Raw genomic sequence first — 25,607 nt, 5'->3', positions numbered from 1 at the left:
GCGGGGGCCGCGAGGAGTTGAGTTAATCAGCAAGCGTCCTCCCAGGGCGATTTCGCGGGCACTTTTGTAAAAATCACTGCATTTTTACAAAAGTGCAGATTTCGCGGCAAATCACGAAATCGCGAAATGCTGGAGGGTCTGAACACCCCTGCACCGTGTGGCAGGCATCGCATGGTGCCTGCCACCCAGAGCAGGGATGTTTGAAAGCATACATTTTTCTATTGCAGCTTGTGCTGCGGCTATTTTCCAGCCGCCGCACAAGCTGTAATAGGAAAATGTAGATTTCCGACCGCCCATAGGATGGACACACCCTTATACTGCAAGTGGAACTGCCTACTAATATTCGGGGGGTTCAATACCCGCTACGGTATCGGTTGGATGCTCGTCCAATGTTCTAGAGCTGATTGTGTCAAAATCGTGAAGGGTGAAATCATATTGATGAAAACATCTACTTCACCACTGGATTCCAGCCTAATGAAAATGCATATAAACTTTTTTCAATTGCATTTCTACACTGACTTTCTCACGCAAGTAATAACGGTTTTCGGACAAACTATTGAGACACAAATATCTAGTTTTTAATATCGTGATACGCAAATATCGTAATGCAGAATATCGTTGACAAAATTATCGATTTTTTAAGGTAAGTAATATTGATGTCAAAAATATCTACAGTTTTAATAAATTACAGTTTTTAAAGGATCATTATTTATTTTAGTATATGTTTTAATTGTATATGTTATAAATTGTTTGTATAATTGTTGTTCATGTTTTTATATATAGTTTGTAAATTTGTAATCTTTTTTAAATGCAATTTAATTGTTAATTGTAATTTTTAGTATTTTTTAGCAGCTTGTGAGGCTTGTAGGTGTACAGGGTGGGAAGTTAATTAATTATAATAATGTAATAATCATTTCAATTAATATTAATTATATAATTAATAAATAATTATGTAAATTATGTAATTTCTTTATTTTTTAAGTGTTATTTTAGGTGCGGGTTGTGAGATTTGTAGGGGTAAAGGGTAGGAAGTGTATTAATTATAGTTAGGTAATAATTAATTTAAAAGTAAATTAATTATTTAATGACTAATTAAGTATGTAAATTGTGTAATTAATTTATTTTGTAAGTTTTATTTTATGCAGGTTATGAGAGTAAAGGGTGAGAGGAAGATTAATTATAATTAATTAATAATTCATTTTAATTACAGTTAATAGTTTAATTGATAATTAATTATGTAACTTGTGCAATTTTTATAAGTTTAAAGATAAATGATATGTACGGGTTGTTAGGTTTTTAGGGGTACAGGGTGGGGCATTAATTAGGAAATTATTTATAATTAATGATTAATTTGTAATTAATTATTTAATTGATAATTATGTTAATTGTGAAATTATCATATTGGTTAAGTTATATTTTAGGTGTGTGTTGATTAGTTTGCAGAGGAATAGGGTGGAAAGTTAATTAAGTAATAATTATCTATTAATTATCATTGAAATATTTAATTTATTAATACTTTTGTCAAAAATGTTAACATTTTATATTTTATGTTATATTAGATGTGTTTTGTTGTGTTTGTGGCAGAGTAGGGTGGGAAGCTTTTTAAGTAATCATACATTGAAAATTATTTATTCAGCTATTACAAATTGTTTTATTTATTACTTAATATGTTAATTGTGTTATACTTTTTTATTTCAATTACATTTTAATTTTTGGATGGGGTGTTTGTGGGAATATAGTGTGGTATTTTAATTACATGAATCATATTTTTTAACTGATAATAATTATTATAAATTGAAATAATTTTGTAATTTGTTTACATTTTGGTAGAACTTAGACATATAATTTTTGAATTTACAATTTTATATTTTTGGTTATTTTATAGAGTTGATCAAATATGTTAATTGCTTGAAGTGACCTACTATCTCTCCACTGTCCCACAGACTAGAGTGGCAAATTAAATTTTACCCCTCCAGAGTCCAATGCTTTACCTACTGTTGCATAGACTGGAGTGGGAATAGTAAATTTAACCCCTCTGGAGTCCAACTCTTTACCTACTTTTGCTTAGATTAGAGCGGGAATACTACATTTTAACACTCCTGGGTCTTACGCTTTCCTTAATGTCGCACATGCAGAAGTGGGAATAGTACATTTTACCCCTCCTGAGTCCAAGGCTTTCCCTTCTGTCACATCTATTAAAGTCGGAATAGTAAGGTTGACCAGTCCTGAGTCCAACACTTTCCCTACTGTTGCACAGACTGGAGTGGGAATAGTAAATTATTCCCCTTCTGAGTCCAATGCTTTCCCTACAGTTGCACAGACTTAAGTGGGAATAATAAATGTTACCCCTCCGGATCCAAAGAATTCCCTTCTGTGGCGCCACCTGGAGTGGGAATAGTAAATGTTACCCCTCCGCAGTCCAACACTTTCCCTACAAACTGTTGTGGGAAAAGTCAATATTACCCCTCCTGAGTCCACCTCATTCCTTACTGTTGGATTGGGTCTATGTTTAATTTGCATTACATTGATGTTATATGTTAAAATATTTAATATTAGCTATTTTTAACTATATTTATATATTTTTTTTAATTGTGTATATATTTTTCGATATTTGTGTAAAACTATATTTTTTTCTATTTTTGTACTTCCCATTATATGTATAGGAAAAAAATATGTTTGTGATTGATATTTTTGGCATGATATTTCTCTATCACAATAGTTATGGTTTCGATATTGTATTAGTGAACCGTAATAACTGATCAGAATTCAGAAAGCTGTTTACTTTAATGTCAGCAACACACATCTACTAAGTAGACAGGACCGCTCCAAACCTCAAATTGAATCTTGGCCAATGAAACGACCAGCTTGGCAGACATTGAACAATCTCCAAGACAGGAGGAGGTATTGAAAGTAACACGTATTGAGATTTAAAGTCGCATAGACATTCTTTATTTTCACTTTCTCTTTATATATTTTTCAAAATATTTGTATTCAATTTGTAGAAGGGAAGGAAAAAAGAAAATTGGGCAAGGCATACAGACGGGCCATTGGCATTACAATACTTATATTTACTAACAAATATTTGTCTTCAAAGAAATTGATTTACCATGTGATGCAAAACAATAATTCGATTTTTTTTCAGTGATAGAAATGCATATAACTGAATTTCTTTGGTCTAAACCCAGAAAGCTGACAGATTTGAATATGTGCATTTCTGTATTCAAATATATATCCAGAAAATGTACAGTTGTTCAAGTCTGAATAATTAAACCAAAGGAAAACCGTAGAACGAAAATACAGAAAACCCTAATAGATACTGATTTTGTCCTAATTACAACTCTAGCTCTAACGAAGATGGTTTCAGCTCTCATTAGGTTTGCTGAAGCTTTCCAGTTAACCTTTAAAACTTAGCGTGACACCGTGCCACAGATGATTAAAGTAAGCCCGTTAACCTTCAGCACAAATCTCCATCCATTTTTTTCCTCATCTCTTTAAAAGAGACACCTAAACTACAACAAGAACAGCCAGAATAGGCAGCAGTTCAGGGAGGCAGAATCTGGATATTTCCTTATGGAACAGGGCATTTGGAAAGATAATCGGGCTGGGGTGAAGGCAGTCACATGCCAGGTTCCTTCTGTCTGACATGTACGGTTTTGAAAACTAAAAATCAATTTCTCATTTACAGAGTAAAGAATTTTGTTATTTCTCTTTCAAACAACTGACCAAGATAACTTGAGTTTAGCATCTAATTATTAGACATACTGGATTCAAAACGGGGGCCATTTTAATCCTTCAAGTCTAAATATTGTTTTGTAGATTATTGGGTGCAGGCAAATGAATATTGGTGGTCTGTGCCTCAGACCACTTTTGTACATGTGTAGTGTCACGTGGTCTCTGTTACAATGTGATATCCCTGCTCTCGCAGGCTTTTACTATAAAAATAAATATATTACGGTATGTGTATTTATTCGACAACTTGAATTATGCTGAATATGTCACACGCAAATTGTTAATACAAATGCAGGTTAATGATGGAAAAATAATACAAGTTTGCAAACACGTCACCACAGAATCAGCCAATTGTTTTTACTATAAACTGTGCGATTTAATGCACCATTAAAACACCAAGTACGATTGCAACAGTTTCAATAATACTCATACTTTCTGCGATTTTTCTTGGCATAACCTTTGTAAATACTAATACTAACCCACCCTCACTACACCAGAAAATCAGGTATGTCTCGTAGACAAATCTACTGTATATTATGACAAAAATTTTGTGCCAAAGCTGTGAATGGACAATCCGTTCACATCAGTGAACTTTGAGGTTTCAACATTGTCCTCAAATGTCTCTATTTTCTCTGTCGCCATCAAGAACTTGGTGCCGGCCCTTTGAATGCTGAAATCGGCCATTTTGCAGATTGTTGGCTACACCCCAGAAGGAGCTGGTTCGTAGAAAAACAGAAACAAAAATTGGTCCTTTTATCAAATCTTCTGTTCTGCCTGTGATACTGGGAAAGAACTAGAAGACTGCTACATCAGACTAATCAGCCTCTTATTTATTCTTGAGCACTGCGGCACATGATATTCTTGGCAAAGATCCCAGAAACTATCACTTTGCTCTGTGCAGGTCTGATTGGATGTAGCTTTTGCTGATCCTTAAACAGAAATCTCAAAATCTACATAAAATCTATTCATCTTCACTTATAATTCATGAAATATATGCAAATCTCCACAAATCTTATTAAAATATAGAATTCAAATGAAAAAATATCGTTTTTTCAGCTGCTAAATTATCAGCAACATTGGCATCGGCTCGATAAAATAAAAGTATGTAAATTAGATCATAATCATCCTTAGAAGATCATTCTCTTGAAATCAATTTCCCAAACTTCAGCTATTTGTAGCTGATGAAGAGCGGCCTGCTGGGAAATCAGGAGATTTACCTGACAGGCAAATACCACTAAAAGCAAGGAGAGAGTGGTTCAAAAACCACATGCTGTTGGCTCACATGGAAGACATGTTAGTTATTTAAAAAAAGGTGAAAATAAACATATAAATTGTAGGTGTGTATGTTACATTGCTTGGAACTACTGAAGGGAATGATAGGACCTTTAAAAGTAGTCCTTGGTGCTACTTTCTTTAAACTCAAAAATACTCCCCTACAGGTAAGTGATAAATGCACACACAGCTGTCTAAATTCAAACTGTGTCTTAATGGAGTAAGAATTTCATCTCAAAGCTACGACTCCAAACACATACCATCATCCATTACCCTATGCACCTTCTCCAATATTGCATCACGGGCTCCGAAGGTGAGATTGTTCAAAAATTAAGGGCGATTATTGACCGAGACGATGCTTGACCCTGAGTGATGTTTGTTGCATGGCAAAAAGTGGTGATTGTCAGGAGACTCTGAGTAAAGTTAGTTAAACCATATGTTTGACAATAAAATCTATATTATTTGACCTGAGTGTAAATAATTACATACTCAGAACAGATGATATTTGTGTTTTCTTTCTTGACATGTACCACTGTGGAATACCACTACTGCCCTAGAGTGTGGAATCCTTCATATTTTCCAATTAAGATCTATTCCGACTTATTGGGATACCTTAAAGTATAAGTCGCAAAATGATAATAAAAAGATAAATGCAATGAAAACACAACACAATGGGTCAAATTCACCAAGAATTGCTCAAACACTATTCCTGGATTGTCAGGAGTATACCTGATTTGTTCCTTGCTTAGTCCTGGAACTCATGTTTAAACCAATACCACAAGAGTAGTTCACAAGCAATCTTGTTGAATTTGGTCAAATAATATTAAAATAAAATATTGCGCTGAAAGAAAAAGAGGGCTTGAAACTGGCAGGGAACAGTGGGAGGCCCAATGCACACCCTTGATCTGGAGAGAGTAAGGTCTAAATCTTTAGGTTGTAGTCAGAGTTAAATGTAGTAACCCAGGCCAGGTAAATACCTTTCCTCTGAGAATCTAAGGTAGCTCTCTAGCGAACCAACCAGGGCTGCCGATAGCACATCACAGAGCCAAGCACAGCTTGTAAGGTCATCAAGGCAAATCTGAATGACATGCACAGGATTACAGGGACCAATGCATGCCACACAGAGCAGGGCCACGTGTCCAGACTGATAGACTCATCTCCATTTCCAAAACGTCTGCTTCGACTTAGTTAAAGCCGCTAAATAAGAACCAATGGTTGCTTCGGACCCAAGCCATTCCTTTGGTCAAGACATAGCAACAAACTACAAAGAAACAGCCCAACTGAGTTGGTGCGGATCGCCAAAGGCCTGTGATACAGATCAGGCGATAACTTAAAGCATGCTGATTCTTGACAGATGCAGCAAATCCACCAATTGTAGGAATAACATTGCAGGAATCACCACCAGTGGGATTACTGGCTCTACATTTTGGCAACAATAATTACACTGGCACAATCCTCATGATGTCTGATTTACCACATGCCAGGAATTTTACATTTCCACAAATCCAAAACAGGCCATAGTGTCCTCAGATAGAACTTCATCTGGACGCATCCTCAAAGCAATAATTCCATATGAAGTTGAATTTATACTCAAAGAATTTAGCCAAATGTAAAGTTACTGCTCAGTTTTATAATAAATAAATAATATTTGTGATGCAAACATTCAGTTTGGGATGTTTAAGAGTACGCAGCTACTGGGTTCATTTTGCAGAGAATTTATTTCTTCGTGTATATATTTATTTATTTATTTTGTGCTAGCTGAAATTCTTGAAGTGCGAAGGCAAAATTGTTAAAACCTCTCGTTATTGCATAATACCTGTACTTTAAGTAAGTAAAAATGTTGAACACAATAAGGAAGAAAAGTTTTTTTTTCTAAGATCTTTCAGTATTTTCTATACAAATAGCATGCACAAGTGGCTGTCTTTCATAATAAGTCTTACATAAGCAGAAAGTGTGGAATAAAATATCTGCTGATGTAACAACGAATATAAAAATCACGTTTTAATGACAAAAAATGTATTCTTTCCTCTCAAGAGAATTTTGAAGTAATGCAATTGTTACTAAGTGATAATTCACAAAGCTTCTATAGGAAAGGCTCTGGGTATATCTTCCGTGATAGATCCAAGTTCTAGATATAAAAGTTGCTTTATAACTGTTCGTGACAAACCTGTGATTTGGCTCGGAGCTACAGATGGGAAAAAACTAAGCACTACCGAGCGTAAAACCTAAAAGGTAATTTTAAAGGTGGATCACCAAACCTGCAAACGTGGATGGATATTCAACAAAGCTTTGGTTATCATTTGTTCTTGAAATATAGTTCTGCTCAAAATTATTAAATGTTTTGAAAGAAAAAATGTTACATGACAGTAAAACATATGTAAATATTTTTGCTTGCAGTGTCTACTCGATTTGATTTCCTTTGTTAGGGTTCTCACAAAGCTAAAACATAATGCAGGTGCAAACACAGTTTCCCTCATATCTTGGTGTTTGTGCGTGGTTCTTCTGTAAAGCACACCATGTGTCCTGAATCACCGCTAAGTGTAAAGGGAGCCCAGATGCAATGCCTAATCCAAAATAATTGAATGTACCATTGATCGCCCATTCCCAATGCTAGATTTTATATTGCCAATTAGTGTTGTAGCAACCTGTACTTTTTTATCTGCTAACCACAGGCCTAGCACTTAACTAAATGTTTTACTCATACTCTGAATTTAAATCAATCTCTCTGTGTTTGCTAGTTTTCTTTCATTACTGATATTCACAATAAATGTGTAAAATATCAAATCTTTCAATTTTGACTTTCCAAGGGTTACCATTCCAGGTGTGTCACCTTATCTGATTGATCTTATTCCCAGCCAGCTATTTCACCAGATTTCTTCCACGTGACCCTTCCCTAATCTGGGGATAACCCTAGAAGCCCTTTGTACTACATCCCTCTGTTGCTGCTGAATCTGTTTCCTGCTTTATTCAATTTCCTCTTTTATGCTAGTACAGGCTTGATAAAATCCAAAAACACAATTGGATGTGTTCCCCAAATCATTAAGTGTTGGGCACTGTGTTGGGTTTGTTAAATGTTTTGATATGACCTGATATCCAAATAATTTCAGTATACAGGTTGCCACAAATATAGTCTACTGTCTGCCTTACAGATCTGATTGAGACATTCTACTCCTCCATTTGCTTTGGGGTGATACACTGCTTTATTAGTGTGTAGATTGCCATTTAATTTTAGAATGTTTGTAAAGGCTGTAAACGAAAACTGAAACATATTATATGGTTCTAATATTGATACTTCATCTCTATTGTAGGTGAGAACAGTTGTTTTGCATAGAGTTTATGTAAAGGGCACATTCCAGTACTGCCAACAAAAAATGAAAAATATTATTTACAAAAAGCGTATGACTGTGCAGCTCTCACCAACCCATTTTGGTTTAGGTTCAGATTAAAGAAGCTCAATTTGTGATGTGCTGTTACATTCACCCCTTCTAAAGACACAACCCCTTCTAAAGACACAAAAATTACTCAGGACAATCGCAGTTCAGCTTTAAGCAGTGACTCACTGCTTTTCCTGATCTTCGGAAACATAGAAGTGGTGTCTGGAAAGTAGCACTTCTTCATGTAATGTGCATTGCACTAAGGCAACCACAATTTCCTACATCCCATCAAAGAGACAGGGAGTAATTATCCATGGTGGAAACGTCCTCCATTAAGAAATACATTGGCATTACTCTACCCTTATTCATTACAGTTCCTGCCAGAGGAAAATTAACTCACTGGATAAAAGTTAAGCCGACCAGTGTTGCTCCATTGTGATTGGTCACATCTTTACAAAGGTGCAATAAGATACAATTGTACGCTCCTGGAGCATGTGTACTTTTATTACGGAAGGGAACCATACATTGGGTAATAACCATAGTTTATTACGTATTAAAGTGGCAATTTTGTTTTCCCATTACTTGCACAGAAGGACTTATATTGGTACCTCTTTTTATATAACTGATCAACTTCTCTTTTTGATTTGTTGTGATCTACCCTAAACTCAGATGTTGTGTTTTTGTAAGGCAAACATGCTGACATATTTTTGAACGTAGGGCTTAAAGTAACAGTTTACTTCTCAAAAGGGTGCATTGAACAAAGAGAGAACAAACAGAATTTTTCCCAGTTTTTTGTGCTATAGAACACGGAATCTGTAAAGACACATTTTATTCCACTCATCAAATGTGAAACACTGTAACTATTTGCATACTATCAGAATTAAGAAAATTCATGCTGATCCATTTTTTTGGTTTGGAAAACACTGCAGACACCAAAAAACTCATCCATTGCAGTAAACAACACACCAGAGTCACTCCAGATTCAGCACAGAAAAAAACCTTACTCCCACCAACAGAAGATCGGGGAGGAACTCAAAATGTTGAAAACTAAGCTCACGAATAGAGAAAATTCCTGCAAAATAAAGGCACACTCCGACACCAGCAAACAGAATGTTCAGGCGACTCTCACAGAATTGTGAAGAACAATTCGTAAGGATAAACAACATCCCTTGGTCCCCAAAATGTACTTAATGAACAACTTCAGTAAGCAAACATTTACGACGCCAAGTGTCTCTATGTCTTTTGCTGAGAGGAGCATGGATACTTTTTAATGCCTGTGTAAGGTTGCTGTCTTAGAAAAAAAGTGCAAATATTTATGAATAATAGACAAAAAATTAAAAACATAATTTGATTAGTTTATTAGTCAACCGTTTATTTGTCTTCACATCATATTGTATTTGTACACTAATAAATTGGCTTTTGAGTGTCGAACTCAGAGAACTGAATTGTTCAAATCCCGGCACCGTCCTACACTACATTGTGATTCCTGGTTAAATCACTTTGTCTCCCAGTGGTTCAGTTCAATATTATAGCAAAACACCAAGCTGCTACAAGCATCAGAAACCCCAACAGTCAGGACTAAATGAACATCTGGACATGAACTTGGCTTCCAAATCCTTGGAATTACACACCTAAAGGTATGGCTGCCCCCCCTAGTTTGTGTTTGCCCTTTTGTATTATTCAAAAAGCTCAGTCTTCATAAACACCAGTGTCTTGATGTTATATCAGGTAGTGAAGATGCATTTCGGAACTAGATACAAATGTCGTCTTTCAAGAGGGCTTCATATAGCACTGTTGGGCCTGTTTTAAACAAGTTACCGCTAAAGGGGCACTATTACCGGAACTGCAGAAACTTGAAGAACACCTTTCTTTAAAAGAATGACAGAATTTCAAGTAGAGACAATCCACAAACACTGACTGCTAGCCAATCGAAGCTGACTTGCAGGAGGTCATGCCATGAAATCAATGGTTCAGGCATAACTATATTCATAATTGTATGAATCATTTGGTGTCCCTCTGAGTTCAACCACTTAAATTACATTTCAGGGAGGCTGCTGGTTGCACCACAGCTCCGAGCAGTGCTGTGGTGTCATGGCTAGGTGCAGCTTGTGCTCGTTAATCCTTTCTTTGGTGTGGCTAACGATCCGGTACCCCTAAGACTCAGATACTAGTACCATCTCTTTGGTGTTACTTGGGTTTTGGGGTTCACTGTTTGGAGTTGCTCATGTTTTTATGCCTTTTCTTGGGCGTACCTCAGATTCAGTACTATTGCTTGAGGTTGTCTTATGTTTTGGTTCCTATTCTTGATTGTGGTTAATACTGTCACTCTCTTGCCGGCTTATACAAGGTAGCCATTTTACTATAGCTCAGACTCTGGTGCCTCCCTGAGCGTGGCTCACACCCTGGAACCCATACATAGGTAGCTCCTTTGCTCTGGAGCTCATGGCTGGGTGTGTCATGCAGTTGGTGTATATTCTCAGTTACCACACGGAGTGTTACTGACACTCAATGCCCTTGATTGGGTTTTCTCTTGCTGTTATAGTCATGCCCGGGTGTGGCACCCACTCTTGTACTGATATTTATGTTTCACGTTCAGCTACCTCACCGACTGAGGCTCATACGCTGGTACCCATTTTGTGTAGCTTCGATGAAGGTACCTCACTGAGGATGGCCTGTACTGTGTACTCCTGGTTGCGCACGTCTTGAGCTTTAGAAGCCATGCATGATACATCATTTACTCTGGTACGCATGCCTAGGTGTGGTTCGCCCTCTGCCATCTCTTCTTGGGTGTCCCGCCGGCTTTGGAGCTAATTATAGGGCATGGGTTTTACCCCCGTAGTCTTGCTCCCATCAATGGGTGTGGCTTGCTTGTCTGGTCCACATCATTAAAAGTGTTTTTATTATCTAGATACATTCTAAATGATTGAAAAATCTCGAACCAATACATTATTGATGTCACATGGTCAACTACAAATGTGAAAACATATTTTGCTAGTACTGGCTCAGCCCAGCCTTTTAATTGAATCAGAGGTTAAAAAAAAAGCACAAATTAGACTAAAACAAAAACTGGCAGCAATTAAAACTACCCCATGTAATGGAACCAGGGAAACGAGAGAAATAGATCATACTAGAAGACTAGCAAAATGGGGGTTCGGTAAAGAAGAGGAGAGACATTAAGAGAACAGCCAAGTAAAAATATGAAGGGATGGAACCTAAAATATGCTGAATCATGATGACCGTAGGGACCTAACTCAATGACATGCATCTTATCATCCTCGGGAGATAATATGTCAGCTGCCTGGGGTATGACCCTAAGTCTTGAAGGGTCTACACATCTTCAGACCAGGTGTCAAACTCAATGACCTCTAAGGGTGACCCAAGAGAAGTTAAACAGTAACAGACTGCACATCTTTTCGAAGAGACCTTGTAAGGGCCCTGAAACTGAATGGTTTGGTGTCTTCCGACCCCTGAAATTCCAAGTTGGGTGGTATTTACCACACCCAGTAATTAACAGTGAATTTCGGCATGTCAAAGCCGCTGGAAATTAACGGGGAAAAAACAGTACTGTATTTAATGTGATGTGGATTTTGGTGCGGTAAACACCACAATCCATTTTTCCCCTCAAAAACTCAGAATAGGTGATATTTTTCACACCTGATAAATAACATACCCCACAGTATCATTATAAGATGCGTAACACCGGGCCACTCATAAGAGAATCATAGGAGTAATAAGTAACATGTACACAACAACGCACTCAAGAGTTTGCTGTAGCCAGCTCAAACTGTAGCCATACATGTATGCATTTTTATAGCGCAAACCTAGCCAGGGAGCCACGAGGCGCTGCACATTATGTAGCGTGCGGGAGACGATCAAGGTTGTATCAAGTGAGAATTACACGTTTGCATTACATTTCACACAACTTTCACATCTCACATCGCTGATCTGGTATCCCCGGCTGCCCTTCCCAGGTGCCTGGGCTTGTGTGAGTAAAGCTGCTGTACCTACACACAGACTGCGGTCGGGCACATTCTGCTGTCAGGCTTAGGGTGTGTGAGGGAGACTGAGAGCCCCCCATTTCAATATGGAACAGCCCAAAAGCTCAATGAGCCTTTTGTTTGTGAAATTATCGAAAAAGATCCGCAAATGCAACTTTGTTATGTTACGTTTTGTGTATTTGTTGCACTATCACCCGTGAGGATATCCTGGTGCTCTAGGAGCTACAGAGGATGCCTTATATGTTCTGCAATCTGAGGGGTGACCCGTGTGTGTACTTCTGTGCCCGTGGATGGAAGCTGCCTTGCTACTGCGCCAATTGTTATGCTTAAAGCATAAGATGGCACCATGCATTGCAGCAGCCACGGCCCGTGCAGGTAAGAGAGGTGGGGCGGTAGGGGTGGGCATGGGGGGGATTTCGACAGACAATCACGAGGGAAAATTAAATACATAATACATTTTCCCTCATGGTTGTCTGTCGAAATCACCCCTGCCCCCACCTGGCCCTACCGCCCCACTGCTCTTACCTGCAGAGTCCGCGGCTACATTGGAGTACCAGGGGTGCCATGGACTAGGGGTGCCATGGACAGTCAAGAAAAATTAACCTCCCACCTCCTGTTTAGGTAGTGCAATACAGCCAGAATTTGGATGCCCCCAAGGATGGTGCCACTACACCTGCTGCACTAATGAGTGCTACACCCCCGGGGACATGCATGGTTTATTGTTATGCTGAGTTGCCGTCGAAACACTGATTCTACAAAGAACTTTCAATGACACATATAACAATAAAGATGGCAGGTCTTGGAAGCTCAATATGTCCCTTGCGTAACCCCCTACACCACCATAAACTCAGCTCTTGGAAGCTCAATATGTCCCTTGCGTAACCCCCTACACCACCATAAACTCATCTCTTGGAAGCTCAATATGTCCCTTGCGTAACCTCCTGCACCACCGTAAACTCAGATCTTGGAAGCTCAATATGTCCCTTGCGTAAACCCCTACACCACCATAAACTCATCTCTTGGAAGCTCAATATGTCCCTTGCATAACCCCCTACACCACCGTAAACTCAGCTCTTGGAAGCTCTATATATCCCTTGCGTAACCCCCTGCACCACCGTAAACTCAGATCTTGGAAGCTCAATATGTCCCTTGCGTAAACCCCTACACCACCATAAACTCGGCTCTTGGAAGCTCAATATATCCCTTGCGTAAACCCCTGCACCACCATAAACTCAGCTCTTGGAAGCTCAATGTGTCCCTTGCGTAACCCCCTACACCACCATAAACTCAGCTCTTGGAAGCTCAATATGTCCCTTGCGTAAACCCCTGCACCACCATACTCTCAGCTCTTCGAAGCTCAATTTGTCCCTTGCGTAAACCCCTACACCACCATAAACTCAGCTCTTGGAAGCTCAAAATGTCCCTTGTGTAACCCCCTACACCACCATAAACTCAGCTCTTGGAAGCTCTATATATCCCTTGTGTAAACCCCTACACCACCATAAACTCAGCTCTTGGAAGCTCAATATGTCCCTTGCGTAAACCCCTACACCACCATAAACTCAGCTCTTGGAAGCTCAATATGTCCCTTGCGTAAACCCCTACAGCACCATAAACTCAGCTCTTGGAAGCTCAATATGTCCCTCCCGTAAACCCCTACACCACCATAAACTCAGCTCTTGGAAGCTCAATATGTCCCTTGCGTAAACCCCTGCACCACCATACTCTCAGCTCTTGGAAGCTCAATATGTCCCTTGTGTAACCCCCTGCACCACCATAGTCTCAGCTCTTGGAAGCTCAATGTGTCCCTTGCGTAAACTCCTACACCATCATAAACTCAGCTCTTGGAAGCTCAATATGTCCCTTGCGTAAACCCCTACACCACCATAAACTCAGCTCTTGGAAGCTCAATATGTCCCTTGCGAAAACCCCTACACCACCATAAACTCAGCTCTTGGAAGCTCAATATGTCACTTGCATTACCCCCTACACCACTATAAATTCAGCTCTTGGAGACTCAATATGTCACTTGCGTAACCCCCTGCACCACCATCAACTCAGCTCTTGGAAGCTCAATGTGTCCCTTGTGTAACCCCCTTCACCACCATAAACTCAGCTCCTGGAAGCTCAATATGTCCCTTGCGTAACCCCCTGCACCACCATACTCTCAGCTCTTGGAAGCTCAATATGTATCTTGCGTAACCCCCTTCACCACCATAAACTCAGCTCTTGGAAGCTCAATATGTCCCTTGCGTAAACCCCTACACCACATAAACTCAGCTCTTGGAAGCTCAATATGTCCCTTGCGTAACCCACTACACCTCCATAAACTCAGCTCTCGGAATCTTAATGTGTCACTTGCGTAAACCCCTACACCACCATAAACTCAGCTCTTGGAAGCTCAATATGTCCCTTGCGTAACCCGCTACAGCACCATAAACTCAGCTCTTGGAAGCTCAATATGTCCCTTGCGTAACCCTCTACAGCACCATAAACTCAGCTCTTGGAAGCTCAATATGTCCCTTGTGTAACCCCCTACAGCACCATAAACTCAGCTCTTGGAAGCTCAATATGTCCTTTGCGTAACCCCCTACAGCACCATAAACTCAGCTCTTGGAAGCTCAATATGTCCCTTGCGTAAACCCCTACACCACCATAAACTCAGCTCTTGGAAGCTCAATATGTGACTTGCGTAAACCCCTACACCACCATAAACTCAGCTCTTGGAAGCTCAATATGTCCCTTGCGTAACCCACTACACCTCCATAAACTCAGCTCTTGGAATCTCAATATGTCCCTTGCGTAAACCCCTGCACCACCATAAACTCAGCTATTGGAAGCTCAATATGTCCCTTGCGTAACCCCCTACAGCACCATAAACTCAGCTCTTGGAAGCTCAATATGTCCCTTGCGTATCCCCCTGCACCACCATAAACTCAGCTCTTGGAAGCTCAATATGTCCCTTGCGTAAACCCCTGCACCACCATAAACTCAGCTCTTGGAATCTCAATATGTCCCTTGCGCATCCCCCTACAGCACCATAAACTCAGCTCTTGGAATCTCAATATGTCCCTTGCGTAAACCCCTGCACCACCATAAACTCAGCTCTTGGAAGCTCAATATGTCCCTTGCGTAAACCCCTACACCACCATAAACTCAGCTCTTGGAAGCTCAATATGTCCCTTGCGTAACCCCCTACAGCACCATAAACTCAGCTCTTGGAAGCTCATTATGTCCCTTGCGTAACCCCCTACAGCACCATAAACTCAGCTCTTGGAAGCTCAATATGTCCCTTGCCTAAACCCCTGCACCACCATACTCTCAGCTCTTCAAAGCTCAATTTGTCCCTTTCGTAAACCCCTACACCACCATAAACTCAGCTCTTGGAATCTCAATATGTCCCTTGCGCATCCCCCTACAGCACCATAAACTCAGCTCTTGGAAGCTCAATATGTCCCTTGCGTAAACCCCTACACCACCATAAACTCAGCTCTTGGAAGCTCAATATGTCCCTTGCGTAACCCCCTACAGCACCATAAACTCAGCTCTTGGAAGCTCAATATGTCCCTTGCGTAAACCCCTGCACCACCATACTCTCAGCACTTGGAAGCTCAATATGTCCCTTGCGTAACCCCCTACACCACCATAATCTCAGTTTTGCCTTCACCTCTGTTTTTGCTTTCACACTATAGTTACACCCCAATATTTGGCCTGGGCCTTTAATCCTGTTACTTACCACACGCACCCACTACTTCGTTCTGTAAAGTGAACGTCCTCATGTCTAATTTCTTGACCATTTGTTCTAGACACGCTTTCTGTGAAATAGTATATGACGGATCCCAATCTCCTGATTTTCTACCCCGGGGAGATACTTAAAAGCTTTGGTCACAACTGCCCCCCCTCTTGCAAGCCACTTTCGGTTCCTTGAAGCACTTCAGGAGTGATTTTCTATCACTTGCAGGCACAGACCTTCACACCAAGTTCACTATGCACTCCCCAGAATCCTCTCATGTCAGGCTTGAAGAAAGAATAATGTGTTTCTCTCTTTGTGGAATATCTAGAACAGTCATGAAATTCAGAAAATGTTGCTTAGGACCAGATGAGGCAACAAGGGCTAGGCACAGAACCTAGTGGCAAGTTGTCAGCATTGATATGTAGCCTCCTAAAATTAGTATGGGCGTGAAGCACTCCTTTTTGCACAGCTCTGAGACTCAGCACCCAAGCTAGGCTACGATATATCACAGATCCTGAATCCAGTAATGGGTACAAAACCTCCATCTACAACTGGGCACAAAAAAACAAACGAGGCATGCAACATTTGGTACAGTTCACCAGACGCGGCATCCAGAATTGGGGCTAAGCATCCCATGTAGGACCCAGAATCAGACTTAAAACTCTAGCTATGGGATTCAAAATTGACTACACAATGGCAGACGTGGCATCAGCTGATGGAACAAAAAAACTAAATATGTGAATCTAGGTATAGATACAAACTCCCAGACAAGGCATCTAGAACTAGGTAGTGCCCAGATGTGGGTTACAGACCTTAGAACAAAAGCCCTAGACATTGCACCCCCACTGTGTACAAAACCCAAGACGTGGTCGCCATAAATGGATTCAATTCTCAGGCTTGTCATTTAGAACCTGGTACCCGACGTGACATCCAAGACATTGTATAAAACACCGGGACTGCATGCTGAACTAGGTACAAAAACCCAGCATTGATGCTCAAGACTTAGTACAAAAACAGAGAAATGAGACACACAACTAGAATGATCCCGATAGGGCATCCTGGAAGAGGGCACAAAACCTCAAAATAGGCCATCATAACCAGATATTGCATCACAACTGCGCTCAGTGCCCTATGTGAAGGCTCAACAATTGATGAGAAAACCTTTATTTGTGTCAATTGAACCTCTCCCTATACCCCAATCCTTGAGCCCCATGCCCCCACCAACTCCAGACACCCCTGGCACACGGCGGCACCAAGAACCAAGAATTATGGGTCATTAATGTCCCTGTCTCTAATCTTGTAGGTTAGTTAAATATACTAAGATGGATGTGCCAGTAAAAAGACAAAAACTGTCAGAAGACATTTATAATAGTTTTCCAAAAACTAAAAAAAATAATAATAATAATGATTGGTGCTGTGAAATATGCTGCCAGGCCATGCTTCATTCTGTTTTAGACAAGCACAAATGTTTTATTCATATTTCTGTGTTTTCAAGACCTACTTAAAGAAAAATGTTGTCTGAAGTACTTTTTTATGACAATTTAGGGCACAATAACTAATAGGAACAGTACAGCCAGGTCTTCAAGCTCTCACTGGCTTGACTGGTAGAAATATCCAGGGCCACTGTAATTATGCAATTCTACATTTTCCACAGAACTATAAATTTGATACATTTGAAACATATTCCATCAACTGCTATAGATGTGTTTTTCTATATCAAATGGATCAAAAGTTACTAAAAATGTTGTGACATGTCCTGCACAGTGGAAAACCATACGCGAAGGTTGACTGGCCATCAATCAATTGCTTATTGCTGTACTTGGGTGCTAAACTGGCACTGATAAGGTGAAATCTTTGCCGGACAGTGTTACCATGTGAAAAGCTGTCATAATGAAAAAATACTGTCACAAATGTGCCACTTTATGGAGCATAATTTGTCTCTTCTTGCCACATAATTTAGTTAGCCTGCTGCATAATGCAGTCCTTTTCTGCCACATAATTCCAGTGGCTCTGGAAATAGTCATTTGAAGCACAAGCAAAAATCCTTGAGCGTTGCAGATCTCAGGGAACAGTGTGACTGTGTTGTTTTTTTAGGAGAAGGCTCTTGTCGAACCTGTCTGCTGTTTAGAAACAGTCTGGGTGCAGCATTTGTGGCTGACTGGAGACCACGCCTGAGATAAACAAAATGTGGGAATAGGGTGCCAATGAAAAGGCCGAAAACTTAAAAACAATAGTGGAAACAGAGTGAAAACCTAGTAGAAAACTGACTTCAAGGCCAGACTACACGACAAAAGGAAATGCGTTATGGCTCGTTCTTAACATTATTAACAGGTGGTATTACCACATAGTAACAACATTTTTTTATACTAAGGTTATATCAGCGTGGTTTTCAACGTTCTGTAAATAGCAGATGCTAATAAGAATGAAAGGCTGAACTGCCCCTCCCACAATTCAAATGTATGACCCGCAGATCACATTAAATGTACGTAGTGTTAACACTCTAAAATCAGTGCTAGTTAGATCTAACTGAATGGCACGAATTTCACCAGCACTGGAAAAAGCGACAGGGTCACTCTAGTCTCCTCTCGTCTTCTTTCCTTTTAAACTCCTAGTGAAACCTCGATTTTTGCAGCATGACCTGAACCCTTTGGGCTATCTCGCTAATACAAATATGGGTGTGGCTTCCGCTCTTTAATATCACACAATTTCCACTGACATAAAATTATGTGGCAGTGCTGTTTGCTGATGTTAGTTCAAACGGCTGTCACGTGTCCTAACCTAGTCCACAAACGACACAAGTCGAGAAAAATGTGGTTTGTGTCGTAGTGGCGCTTCTAGGCGCTAGCTGTCAATAGATATGGGGTGCACTGAAACTAAATTAAAAGCCTTTCTAGACAAATGTTAGCCATTGGACACAAAGCCCCAAGGTCACCAGTTATTCATAAATGTGTTGCACTATATTAAGAAGCTTATTTTCTTGTGACTCGGAACTGGCCCAACGGTGGGGACCGGTCACAAAATAGATGGATGAGACAAACGGATTTATTCACCTGCCCGGCCGGCCTTTGTGGCAAACACGGGCAGATGGCGATAGGAGGCACGAGCGGGGCTTGTTTACTCTGAGAAACGAGCAGCTGCGGGGCTCTCCATCCCGGTACTCCCAGCCAATAGCATCGTACCTAGCAAGCCGTGCTGACCGACGCGTGACAAGCAGCCCAGAGAGCAGGTCCTGTTGTTACCCCGAAGAAGCGAACCATCGGAGGGGTTGGATCAGAACTTGAACCAATGTCCTGGTTTTCACGTCGTAAATGCGTCACGAAAAGAAATGCTCAAATGCCTATTTCTCACAGGCTTTTCAATATCAACGTGTATTCGTTGGTTGGGCGACCCAAAGTTTACAAGATACATGAAATGAGGTGAAACTGCGCCGGATCACACAATGCAGCTGAGTGGGGACCCCGAGATTAAAAAACAATCCTATGTCTCCAGCGTTCATAGCTTCGTCGCGTCTACCTGCTAGTTCAATCCAAACGAATAAAAAAAGGATTTTTTTTTTAAAGAAAAAGAAGTAGAGGACACGAAACTTACAGCATATAAAGTATAATTAATACAAGGGAAAACACGAAACTCAGAGTAAACTTTGAACTCTTTATACCAAAAGCCCAAGCCACCCTAACAGGTATTGTGGCAATCCTGATAGACCATCAGGTCAATGCAACCGTTAGACCAGTAGGCAGTCCCTGCTTTGCAATGAGTTCGAGATGTGGCAGGGCCAGGCGAGATTTTCATCCGCCCTGTATCGATAATACAACTACGATTGATAAGGGGGATTGTAACATATGCAATGTTCAACAGCTGGAAACCGCGTGGCCTTCCTGACTAAGAAATCAAAGGTACATAAAACGTAAATATATAAAATATCACAGATGCACCAAAATAGTGTGTTAGATGCACAGAGTGCATTATTAAAACTCTCAAACTAAAACTAAAAAATGAAGCAACATATGTCAGACCGAGAATGTCCGCTCTTACCTTCTGCGAGGAGCAGGAACCCCAGCAGCGCCCACTTTGCGCCTGGCATCCGGGCCATGCTGTGCGCTCCGGGAGGCGGTCACTTCTTCACTGGCCTCTCGCCCTCAGTTCATGGCGGGGCCAGTCTGAGTCTGGGGGCTGTGAAGGCGTCTCCTCTCCGATGCCTGTGCTGGAGTCAGCCGGGCTGCCCCATAGTCTGCTCCGGAGTGCGCCTGGGGTGGAGCCGGAGGACACCGAGTGCAATGAACACGTTCACGTCTGATGCTCAGCTCTCCTCCTCGGCGGTGGTCCTCTGTGGGAGCTGCTGCCCCGTCTGGGAGGGTCGGTGCGTGCCTCCTGCACCTGCCCGCCTCTCTCAGGAGGGGTCACTGACCTTCTACCACGACCTGCCTCTGGTAAGATGTGGGCATAGCGAGCGAGCGCTGAGGGGTGTGGCGGCTCCTACAATCAGGACATCCAGCAAGGATGCTTCAACATTAGGATGTGCTATGTTCCTTCGCAGAGTGCCAAAATGCCACCCAGGAATGCGCGTCTCCTAAAGACAGGGACAGTACTAAACAGAGGTTGTGGTCATCGCTCCGGCAGAGTCAAGTTTTCTGTGCGCCCGGGGCTGGGTGGCAGGACGCCCCGCAGCAGGTGCGCGCGCGCGGGGATAGCGCAGTGGTCCCGTGGGTCTGGCCGGGTGCCCAGCGCTCCGTTCTCGGATGTGCCAAGGTGCTCCGGTCCTTCCAGTGGCGCAGCAGCAGTCCAAGTGAGCCCCGGCGGCCAGTGCCCTCTTTCTCCCCTCCTGACTCAAGCCCCCTCCCCTCCGCCCACACCCCGCCCTCGAGCTGCAAATGGGCACTCAGCTACACCCGCTTTAATTAATAAACTGCAGCCAGGAGCAGAGAGAGTGGAGGACGGGAGGGAGGGACGGGGAGAGGAGAGAGTGGAGCACTACGGAGATGAGGGCCACGGTACAGGGGCTGAAGGAACCCGCACAGTGGCTGCCAAACTGCAGGGGGGGAGCAGCCAAGGACCTGCGAAGAACAGGAGTTCTTTTTACTGGAAATGTTGTTAACGGAACAGATACAACAACGGATCTCAATATGTCATAATCCTTATCGATATGGCTCGATGACCTCAACATGAGTTGGATCACCGAGAGCGCAGCAGTGACGGGGCAAGGTAGTGAGCAACCACGGGAAAAGCTGGAGCCAGCGCGAGCTGCACGTCAGGGGATGGACGGAATGGACGGGCCTGCGAGCTCGCGCCTGCTGCTGAATTCTGGGTTTCACGGCAAGGCCGAGTGGTGGCTAAACCCATAACATGTGGTCACAAACTTCGAGTTAGAGCCCGGGTAGTGCGGCACCGCGTTGGTACATGGTACCTGGTTGATAGGTGAAGAGGTCAAATCAAGTGCTTCTGGCGTCGGCCTGTTGAACCCTGGGGGCGCAGCTCCCGCTTCAATGCGCTAGAGAAGTCTTTGAAGAAAGAGCCCGGCTTGAAATGGGACACGCATCAAGGCAGGCAAGGGAAATGTGGTCCAGTGGTTAAATGAAACGACGGACGTCAAGCCATAAAAACTCCAGGGCGTAATTCCAGCTTCCACCACTGATCACACCTGTGATCCTGGGCAGGTCTTTTCATCTACCTGTGCTTATATTCTCATAGCGTTCAATACTCGACCATTTTAGCAACAGTCTGTGTACCAATAGCAAACACTTTAATATAGTTTCTGTAAAAACACTGCAGACATCGAAGAACTGAAAATCTTTTATCTCAGCTTTTTTTTTGTAGTTGAATACACTAATTTGTGTCTCTTTTCGGGGACTGAGATGAAATTTCCAACAAAGATTTGAAGCCTAAATATGGCAACTGGTGATTTTGTCTGAGGTGTTTATGTAGGAGCATCTAACACATATGTGTAAAGCCAAGGCCAATGGCGTAATAAGGGAATAAAGTTGGATTTACGGATACATCTGTAACGACAATAGGAAGAAGTAGGCGTCATTTGTCAAAATGAAGATGGGGGCGTTGAGTAGAAGTACTGAACATGCCTGCCACGGCCTATGAGGCTGGCAAGGAAAATGGGCTCCTGCCCCCGTACTATGCGGTGAAAGACACTCATATTTAGCATGTATTTTACACCTTAAACCCAATGGCACTGTTGCCATGCATCTGCTTCACCATTGGCACCTACACACCCGTTGAGGGAAACTCTCAGCCCCCCGGGGGCCGTTCTGTTTGGGCAGGCCTAGAGTGGACGGCCTTCCACCAGGGATGGCTTTTGAGTTTTGGGTAGAGTTAGAAGTCGTCTTTCTCAGGAGCGCAGGTTCCTAAGAAGCAGGTATTCAAAGTTTGATGGAGAATCATCTTCGTCTTCTGCCTTGAAGTGCCTTGTAGGTGAGGGAGGGGGCTGAAATGTCCCCACCGACTGGCCAGCAGCGGGGTTTCTGAGATGTTCAGAGTTGAGTCACTTCATAAACGTTGAGGCCTTTGTACAAGCATTCCACGGGCACCAATATAAAGGTATTTGAATATTGAACTTGGTTTGATTGTGGCCATGATTCATGATGGCAAGACGATCTGATGATAAAAAGCGCAGAACTTTCTTGGAAAAAGTGGAACAGAATTGGCTGTACCAGGCCATATTGTTAACTTGAGCAGGAGTTAAAAGATTGTCATGATAAGGACAGCATAAGGTTTCCTTTGGATTAAGATTTAATTGAACGTCAAGAAGCTCTTTAGTTTTTAAGAGGAATCTACCACTAGAATAGAATATTTCCCTTTCGTGGTCATATTGTGGATACGTTATAAGGAGTTTCCTGCTTCAAACTTAAAAGTAATACATTTGCATTTTAAGTGAGAAAGGCATTTTTTAACAGGGTGGTGGGGAAAATATCCTCCCACCTATGTCGCTGAGCTCAGGGAGTGATCTCCCTCCTGTGCCTTGAACAGATACTTAGAACAAATTTATTTGTTTATTAATTTGTTTACTTATTTGTTTATTTGTTTAATTATTTACTTATGAGTATTTTTAGAGTGCACATTCACTTTGAAGTGTCTCTTGGTGTTAAAGGCAAACAAGAAGCTGGAACACACTGCATTTAAACTTATTTATTGATTAAACAACCAGGTTTTTACTATTTTGTTAGAACCATAACAGATTATTCTCTGGATGTAAGGCCAAAGAAATTGTAGTCTAGAGCCAGGCTTTTAAAAGGTAGAAATCCCAGCCCTCCCGTCTCTCGAATTTGAAGTTGCGGATGAAGAATTTGTTTTTTTTAGATCGTAAAGAAAGATTCAGTATGTTCTTCCTAAACGTTTTCATCTGAAATTTTGGACCAAATCCGTGGAAGATCTTATGTCCTATGCAAGTTGTGCTGAAAATAATCCTTTGTAGGTCTCACTTGCGCACAGCTGCAGCTTTTAGTTGTCGAAGACCTATTGTCTGTAAATATTTTTATATATATATTACCTACTGGCGGTCGCCAGTAGGTAGTTATAGTTAGGACCTATTATCTATAGGAAAATCGTAACATTCTATTCCCAATAACTTTGGCGCCGGTTGACGAATCTTCGCAAAATTTTCAAAACTAATGGCCTGTTCCGGTCAGCTCCTATCCTGAAAGTTTGGGGGTGATTCGTCAAGCGGGGGGGCGAGAGAAAAGGTCCCAAAACGTGTTTTCCCCATGTTATTTCCCATAGGAAATTTTAGACACGGCTACAGCCCGAACTGCTAAACAGAATTACACCAAATTTGGCAAAAAGGTAGCCCTTGGTTCAGAAAGTGCCCTTTTTTCAAATGGTGTAAATCAGTTCAGTAGTTCCTGAGAAATTAAAAAAATAGAGTTCAAAAATCAATTTCCCATAGGAAACTTTAGACACGGTTATAGCAAAAACTGCTGAACGGAATTAGACCAAATTTGGCAAAAAGGTACTGTTTGGCTCAGAAAGCGTCCTTTTTGAAAATGGTGTAAATCCGTTCAGTAGTTTTTGAGAAATTAAGAAATAAAGATAGTGATATCTAGAGGCACGGAGGATCCGCGCACCCTCCCGATCACAAGCTTTATTCTAATTGGCTGTCAACACTCCAAACCAGGAAGTGTTGGCAGCATCTTGTGCCTCGGTAGAACCGAGGCACAAGAAAACAGAAAAACAAATGCTCAAAACAGTAAAAGGGGGCAGGGTAGAAACACCCTGTCCCCCTAGGCCTGCTTAGGGGGTCCCACAAGGACCCCCAGGGCCCAAAACATTTTTTTATTTAAATCGCGGGATGCACGGAGGATCAGCGGATTCGGAAGAATTTTTTTGAAAAAACCAAGCGTGGGCTCCCGTGCTTCGTTATTAATTAGCCCCCGAGTGGGCCAAGTCCTGGGGGCATGTCCAAAATATGCATATAATACAAAAAAAAGAATAGCTGGGGCCCAAGGGGGACCCCTGCAGCCCCGGGGACCGCCAGCCCCGGGGCTTTTATTAATCATTTTACGGGCTTTTCTAAAAAAAAATACAGATAACTGTGTGGGGGGTTCGAGCCCTCCACACACCCCGGGGACCGCCACCCCCAGGACGCTAATTATGTAAATTAGGTGGTCCGTTACTGACCCCCGAGCCCCAGGGACCACCACCTCCCCAGGGCTTTGCCAATGTAAGGGGAGGGGGCCACGCAGCCCCCCTCCTGGAGCCTGTGATGGCCCTGGACACCGCCACCCCCGAGGGCCAGCTCCTGCAGTGTCCTGGGATGCCCACCCCCGGGATACTGCTGTTTGTTATGGCAGAGCGGGAGTCTCGAGGCTCCCGCCCTGTCATAGCAAACTGGGGTTTGGGTTTTGGAAGAGAGAGCAGGAAACCTGCTCTCTGTTCCAAAATACAAACCACATTACTTTTCCACACGGGGATCTGCATGTCAGCAGCTCCCCGTGTGGAAAAGCAATGCCGGCTCCCACAGGACGCGGGGAGCCGGCAGGGACCGTGGGGGAATTGGGGCTCCCCCCACGGTCTCCAACGAGGTGGCCAGGCCCCAGGGGATAGGGTCCCTGGGGCCAGAAGTGGCCAGGGAGGGGGGCCACGCGGTCCCCCTCCCCAATAACCATTTAAAAATAAAAAAATAATGCAATGGCCATCCCCGGGGGATGGGGTCCCCGGGACCATAAATGGCCTGAGGAGGGGGGCCACGCAGCCCCCCTCTATAGTAATTAAAATAAATGGCCATGCCCCGGGGGATGGGGTCCCCGGGGTCCAGAATTGTCCACGGGAGGGGGGCCCACGCGGCCCCCTTCCTGTTAATACATAAAAAAAAATAAAAAAAAATGGGGGTCAGGCTCTGGGGGATGGGGTCCCTAGGGCCCCAAAAAAGTAAAAAGAAGGGGGGGCCACACAGCCCCCGACAAAAACAATCCAAAAAAAAATCAACGCGATCGTGCATAGGCCCGGCCCCCTCCAAGCAACACTCTGCAAACGCACCCCGTGGCGCATTTTAAGTTGTAC

General features: G+C 42.3%; 1 protein-coding gene across 1 annotated transcript in view; it reads right to left on the bottom strand.

Moving 5' to 3' along the window:
* The window catches only part of RET (ret proto-oncogene), a 261,839-nt gene extending 240,965 nt beyond the window's left edge, over window positions 1–20,874 (bottom strand). The window contains exon 1 of the mRNA XM_085605146.1: window positions 20,139–20,874. Within this exon, the coding sequence (XP_085461272.1) occupies window positions 20,139–20,196 (58 nt within the window). The 5' untranslated portion in view covers window positions 20,197–20,874. The remainder of the gene's footprint in view (window positions 1–20,138) is intronic.
* Between the last annotated feature and the right edge of the window lie 4,733 nt (window positions 20,875–25,607).

This window comes from Triturus cristatus, chromosome 1_2 (assembly GCF_964204655.1).
Source record: "Triturus cristatus chromosome 1_2, aTriCri1.1, whole genome shotgun sequence".
In the NCBI taxonomy this organism is placed as follows: domain Eukaryota; kingdom Metazoa; phylum Chordata; class Amphibia; order Caudata; family Salamandridae; genus Triturus; species Triturus cristatus.
Note: the sequence above shows the minus strand (reverse complement) of the source record. Positions and strands in the feature narration are given on the sequence as shown.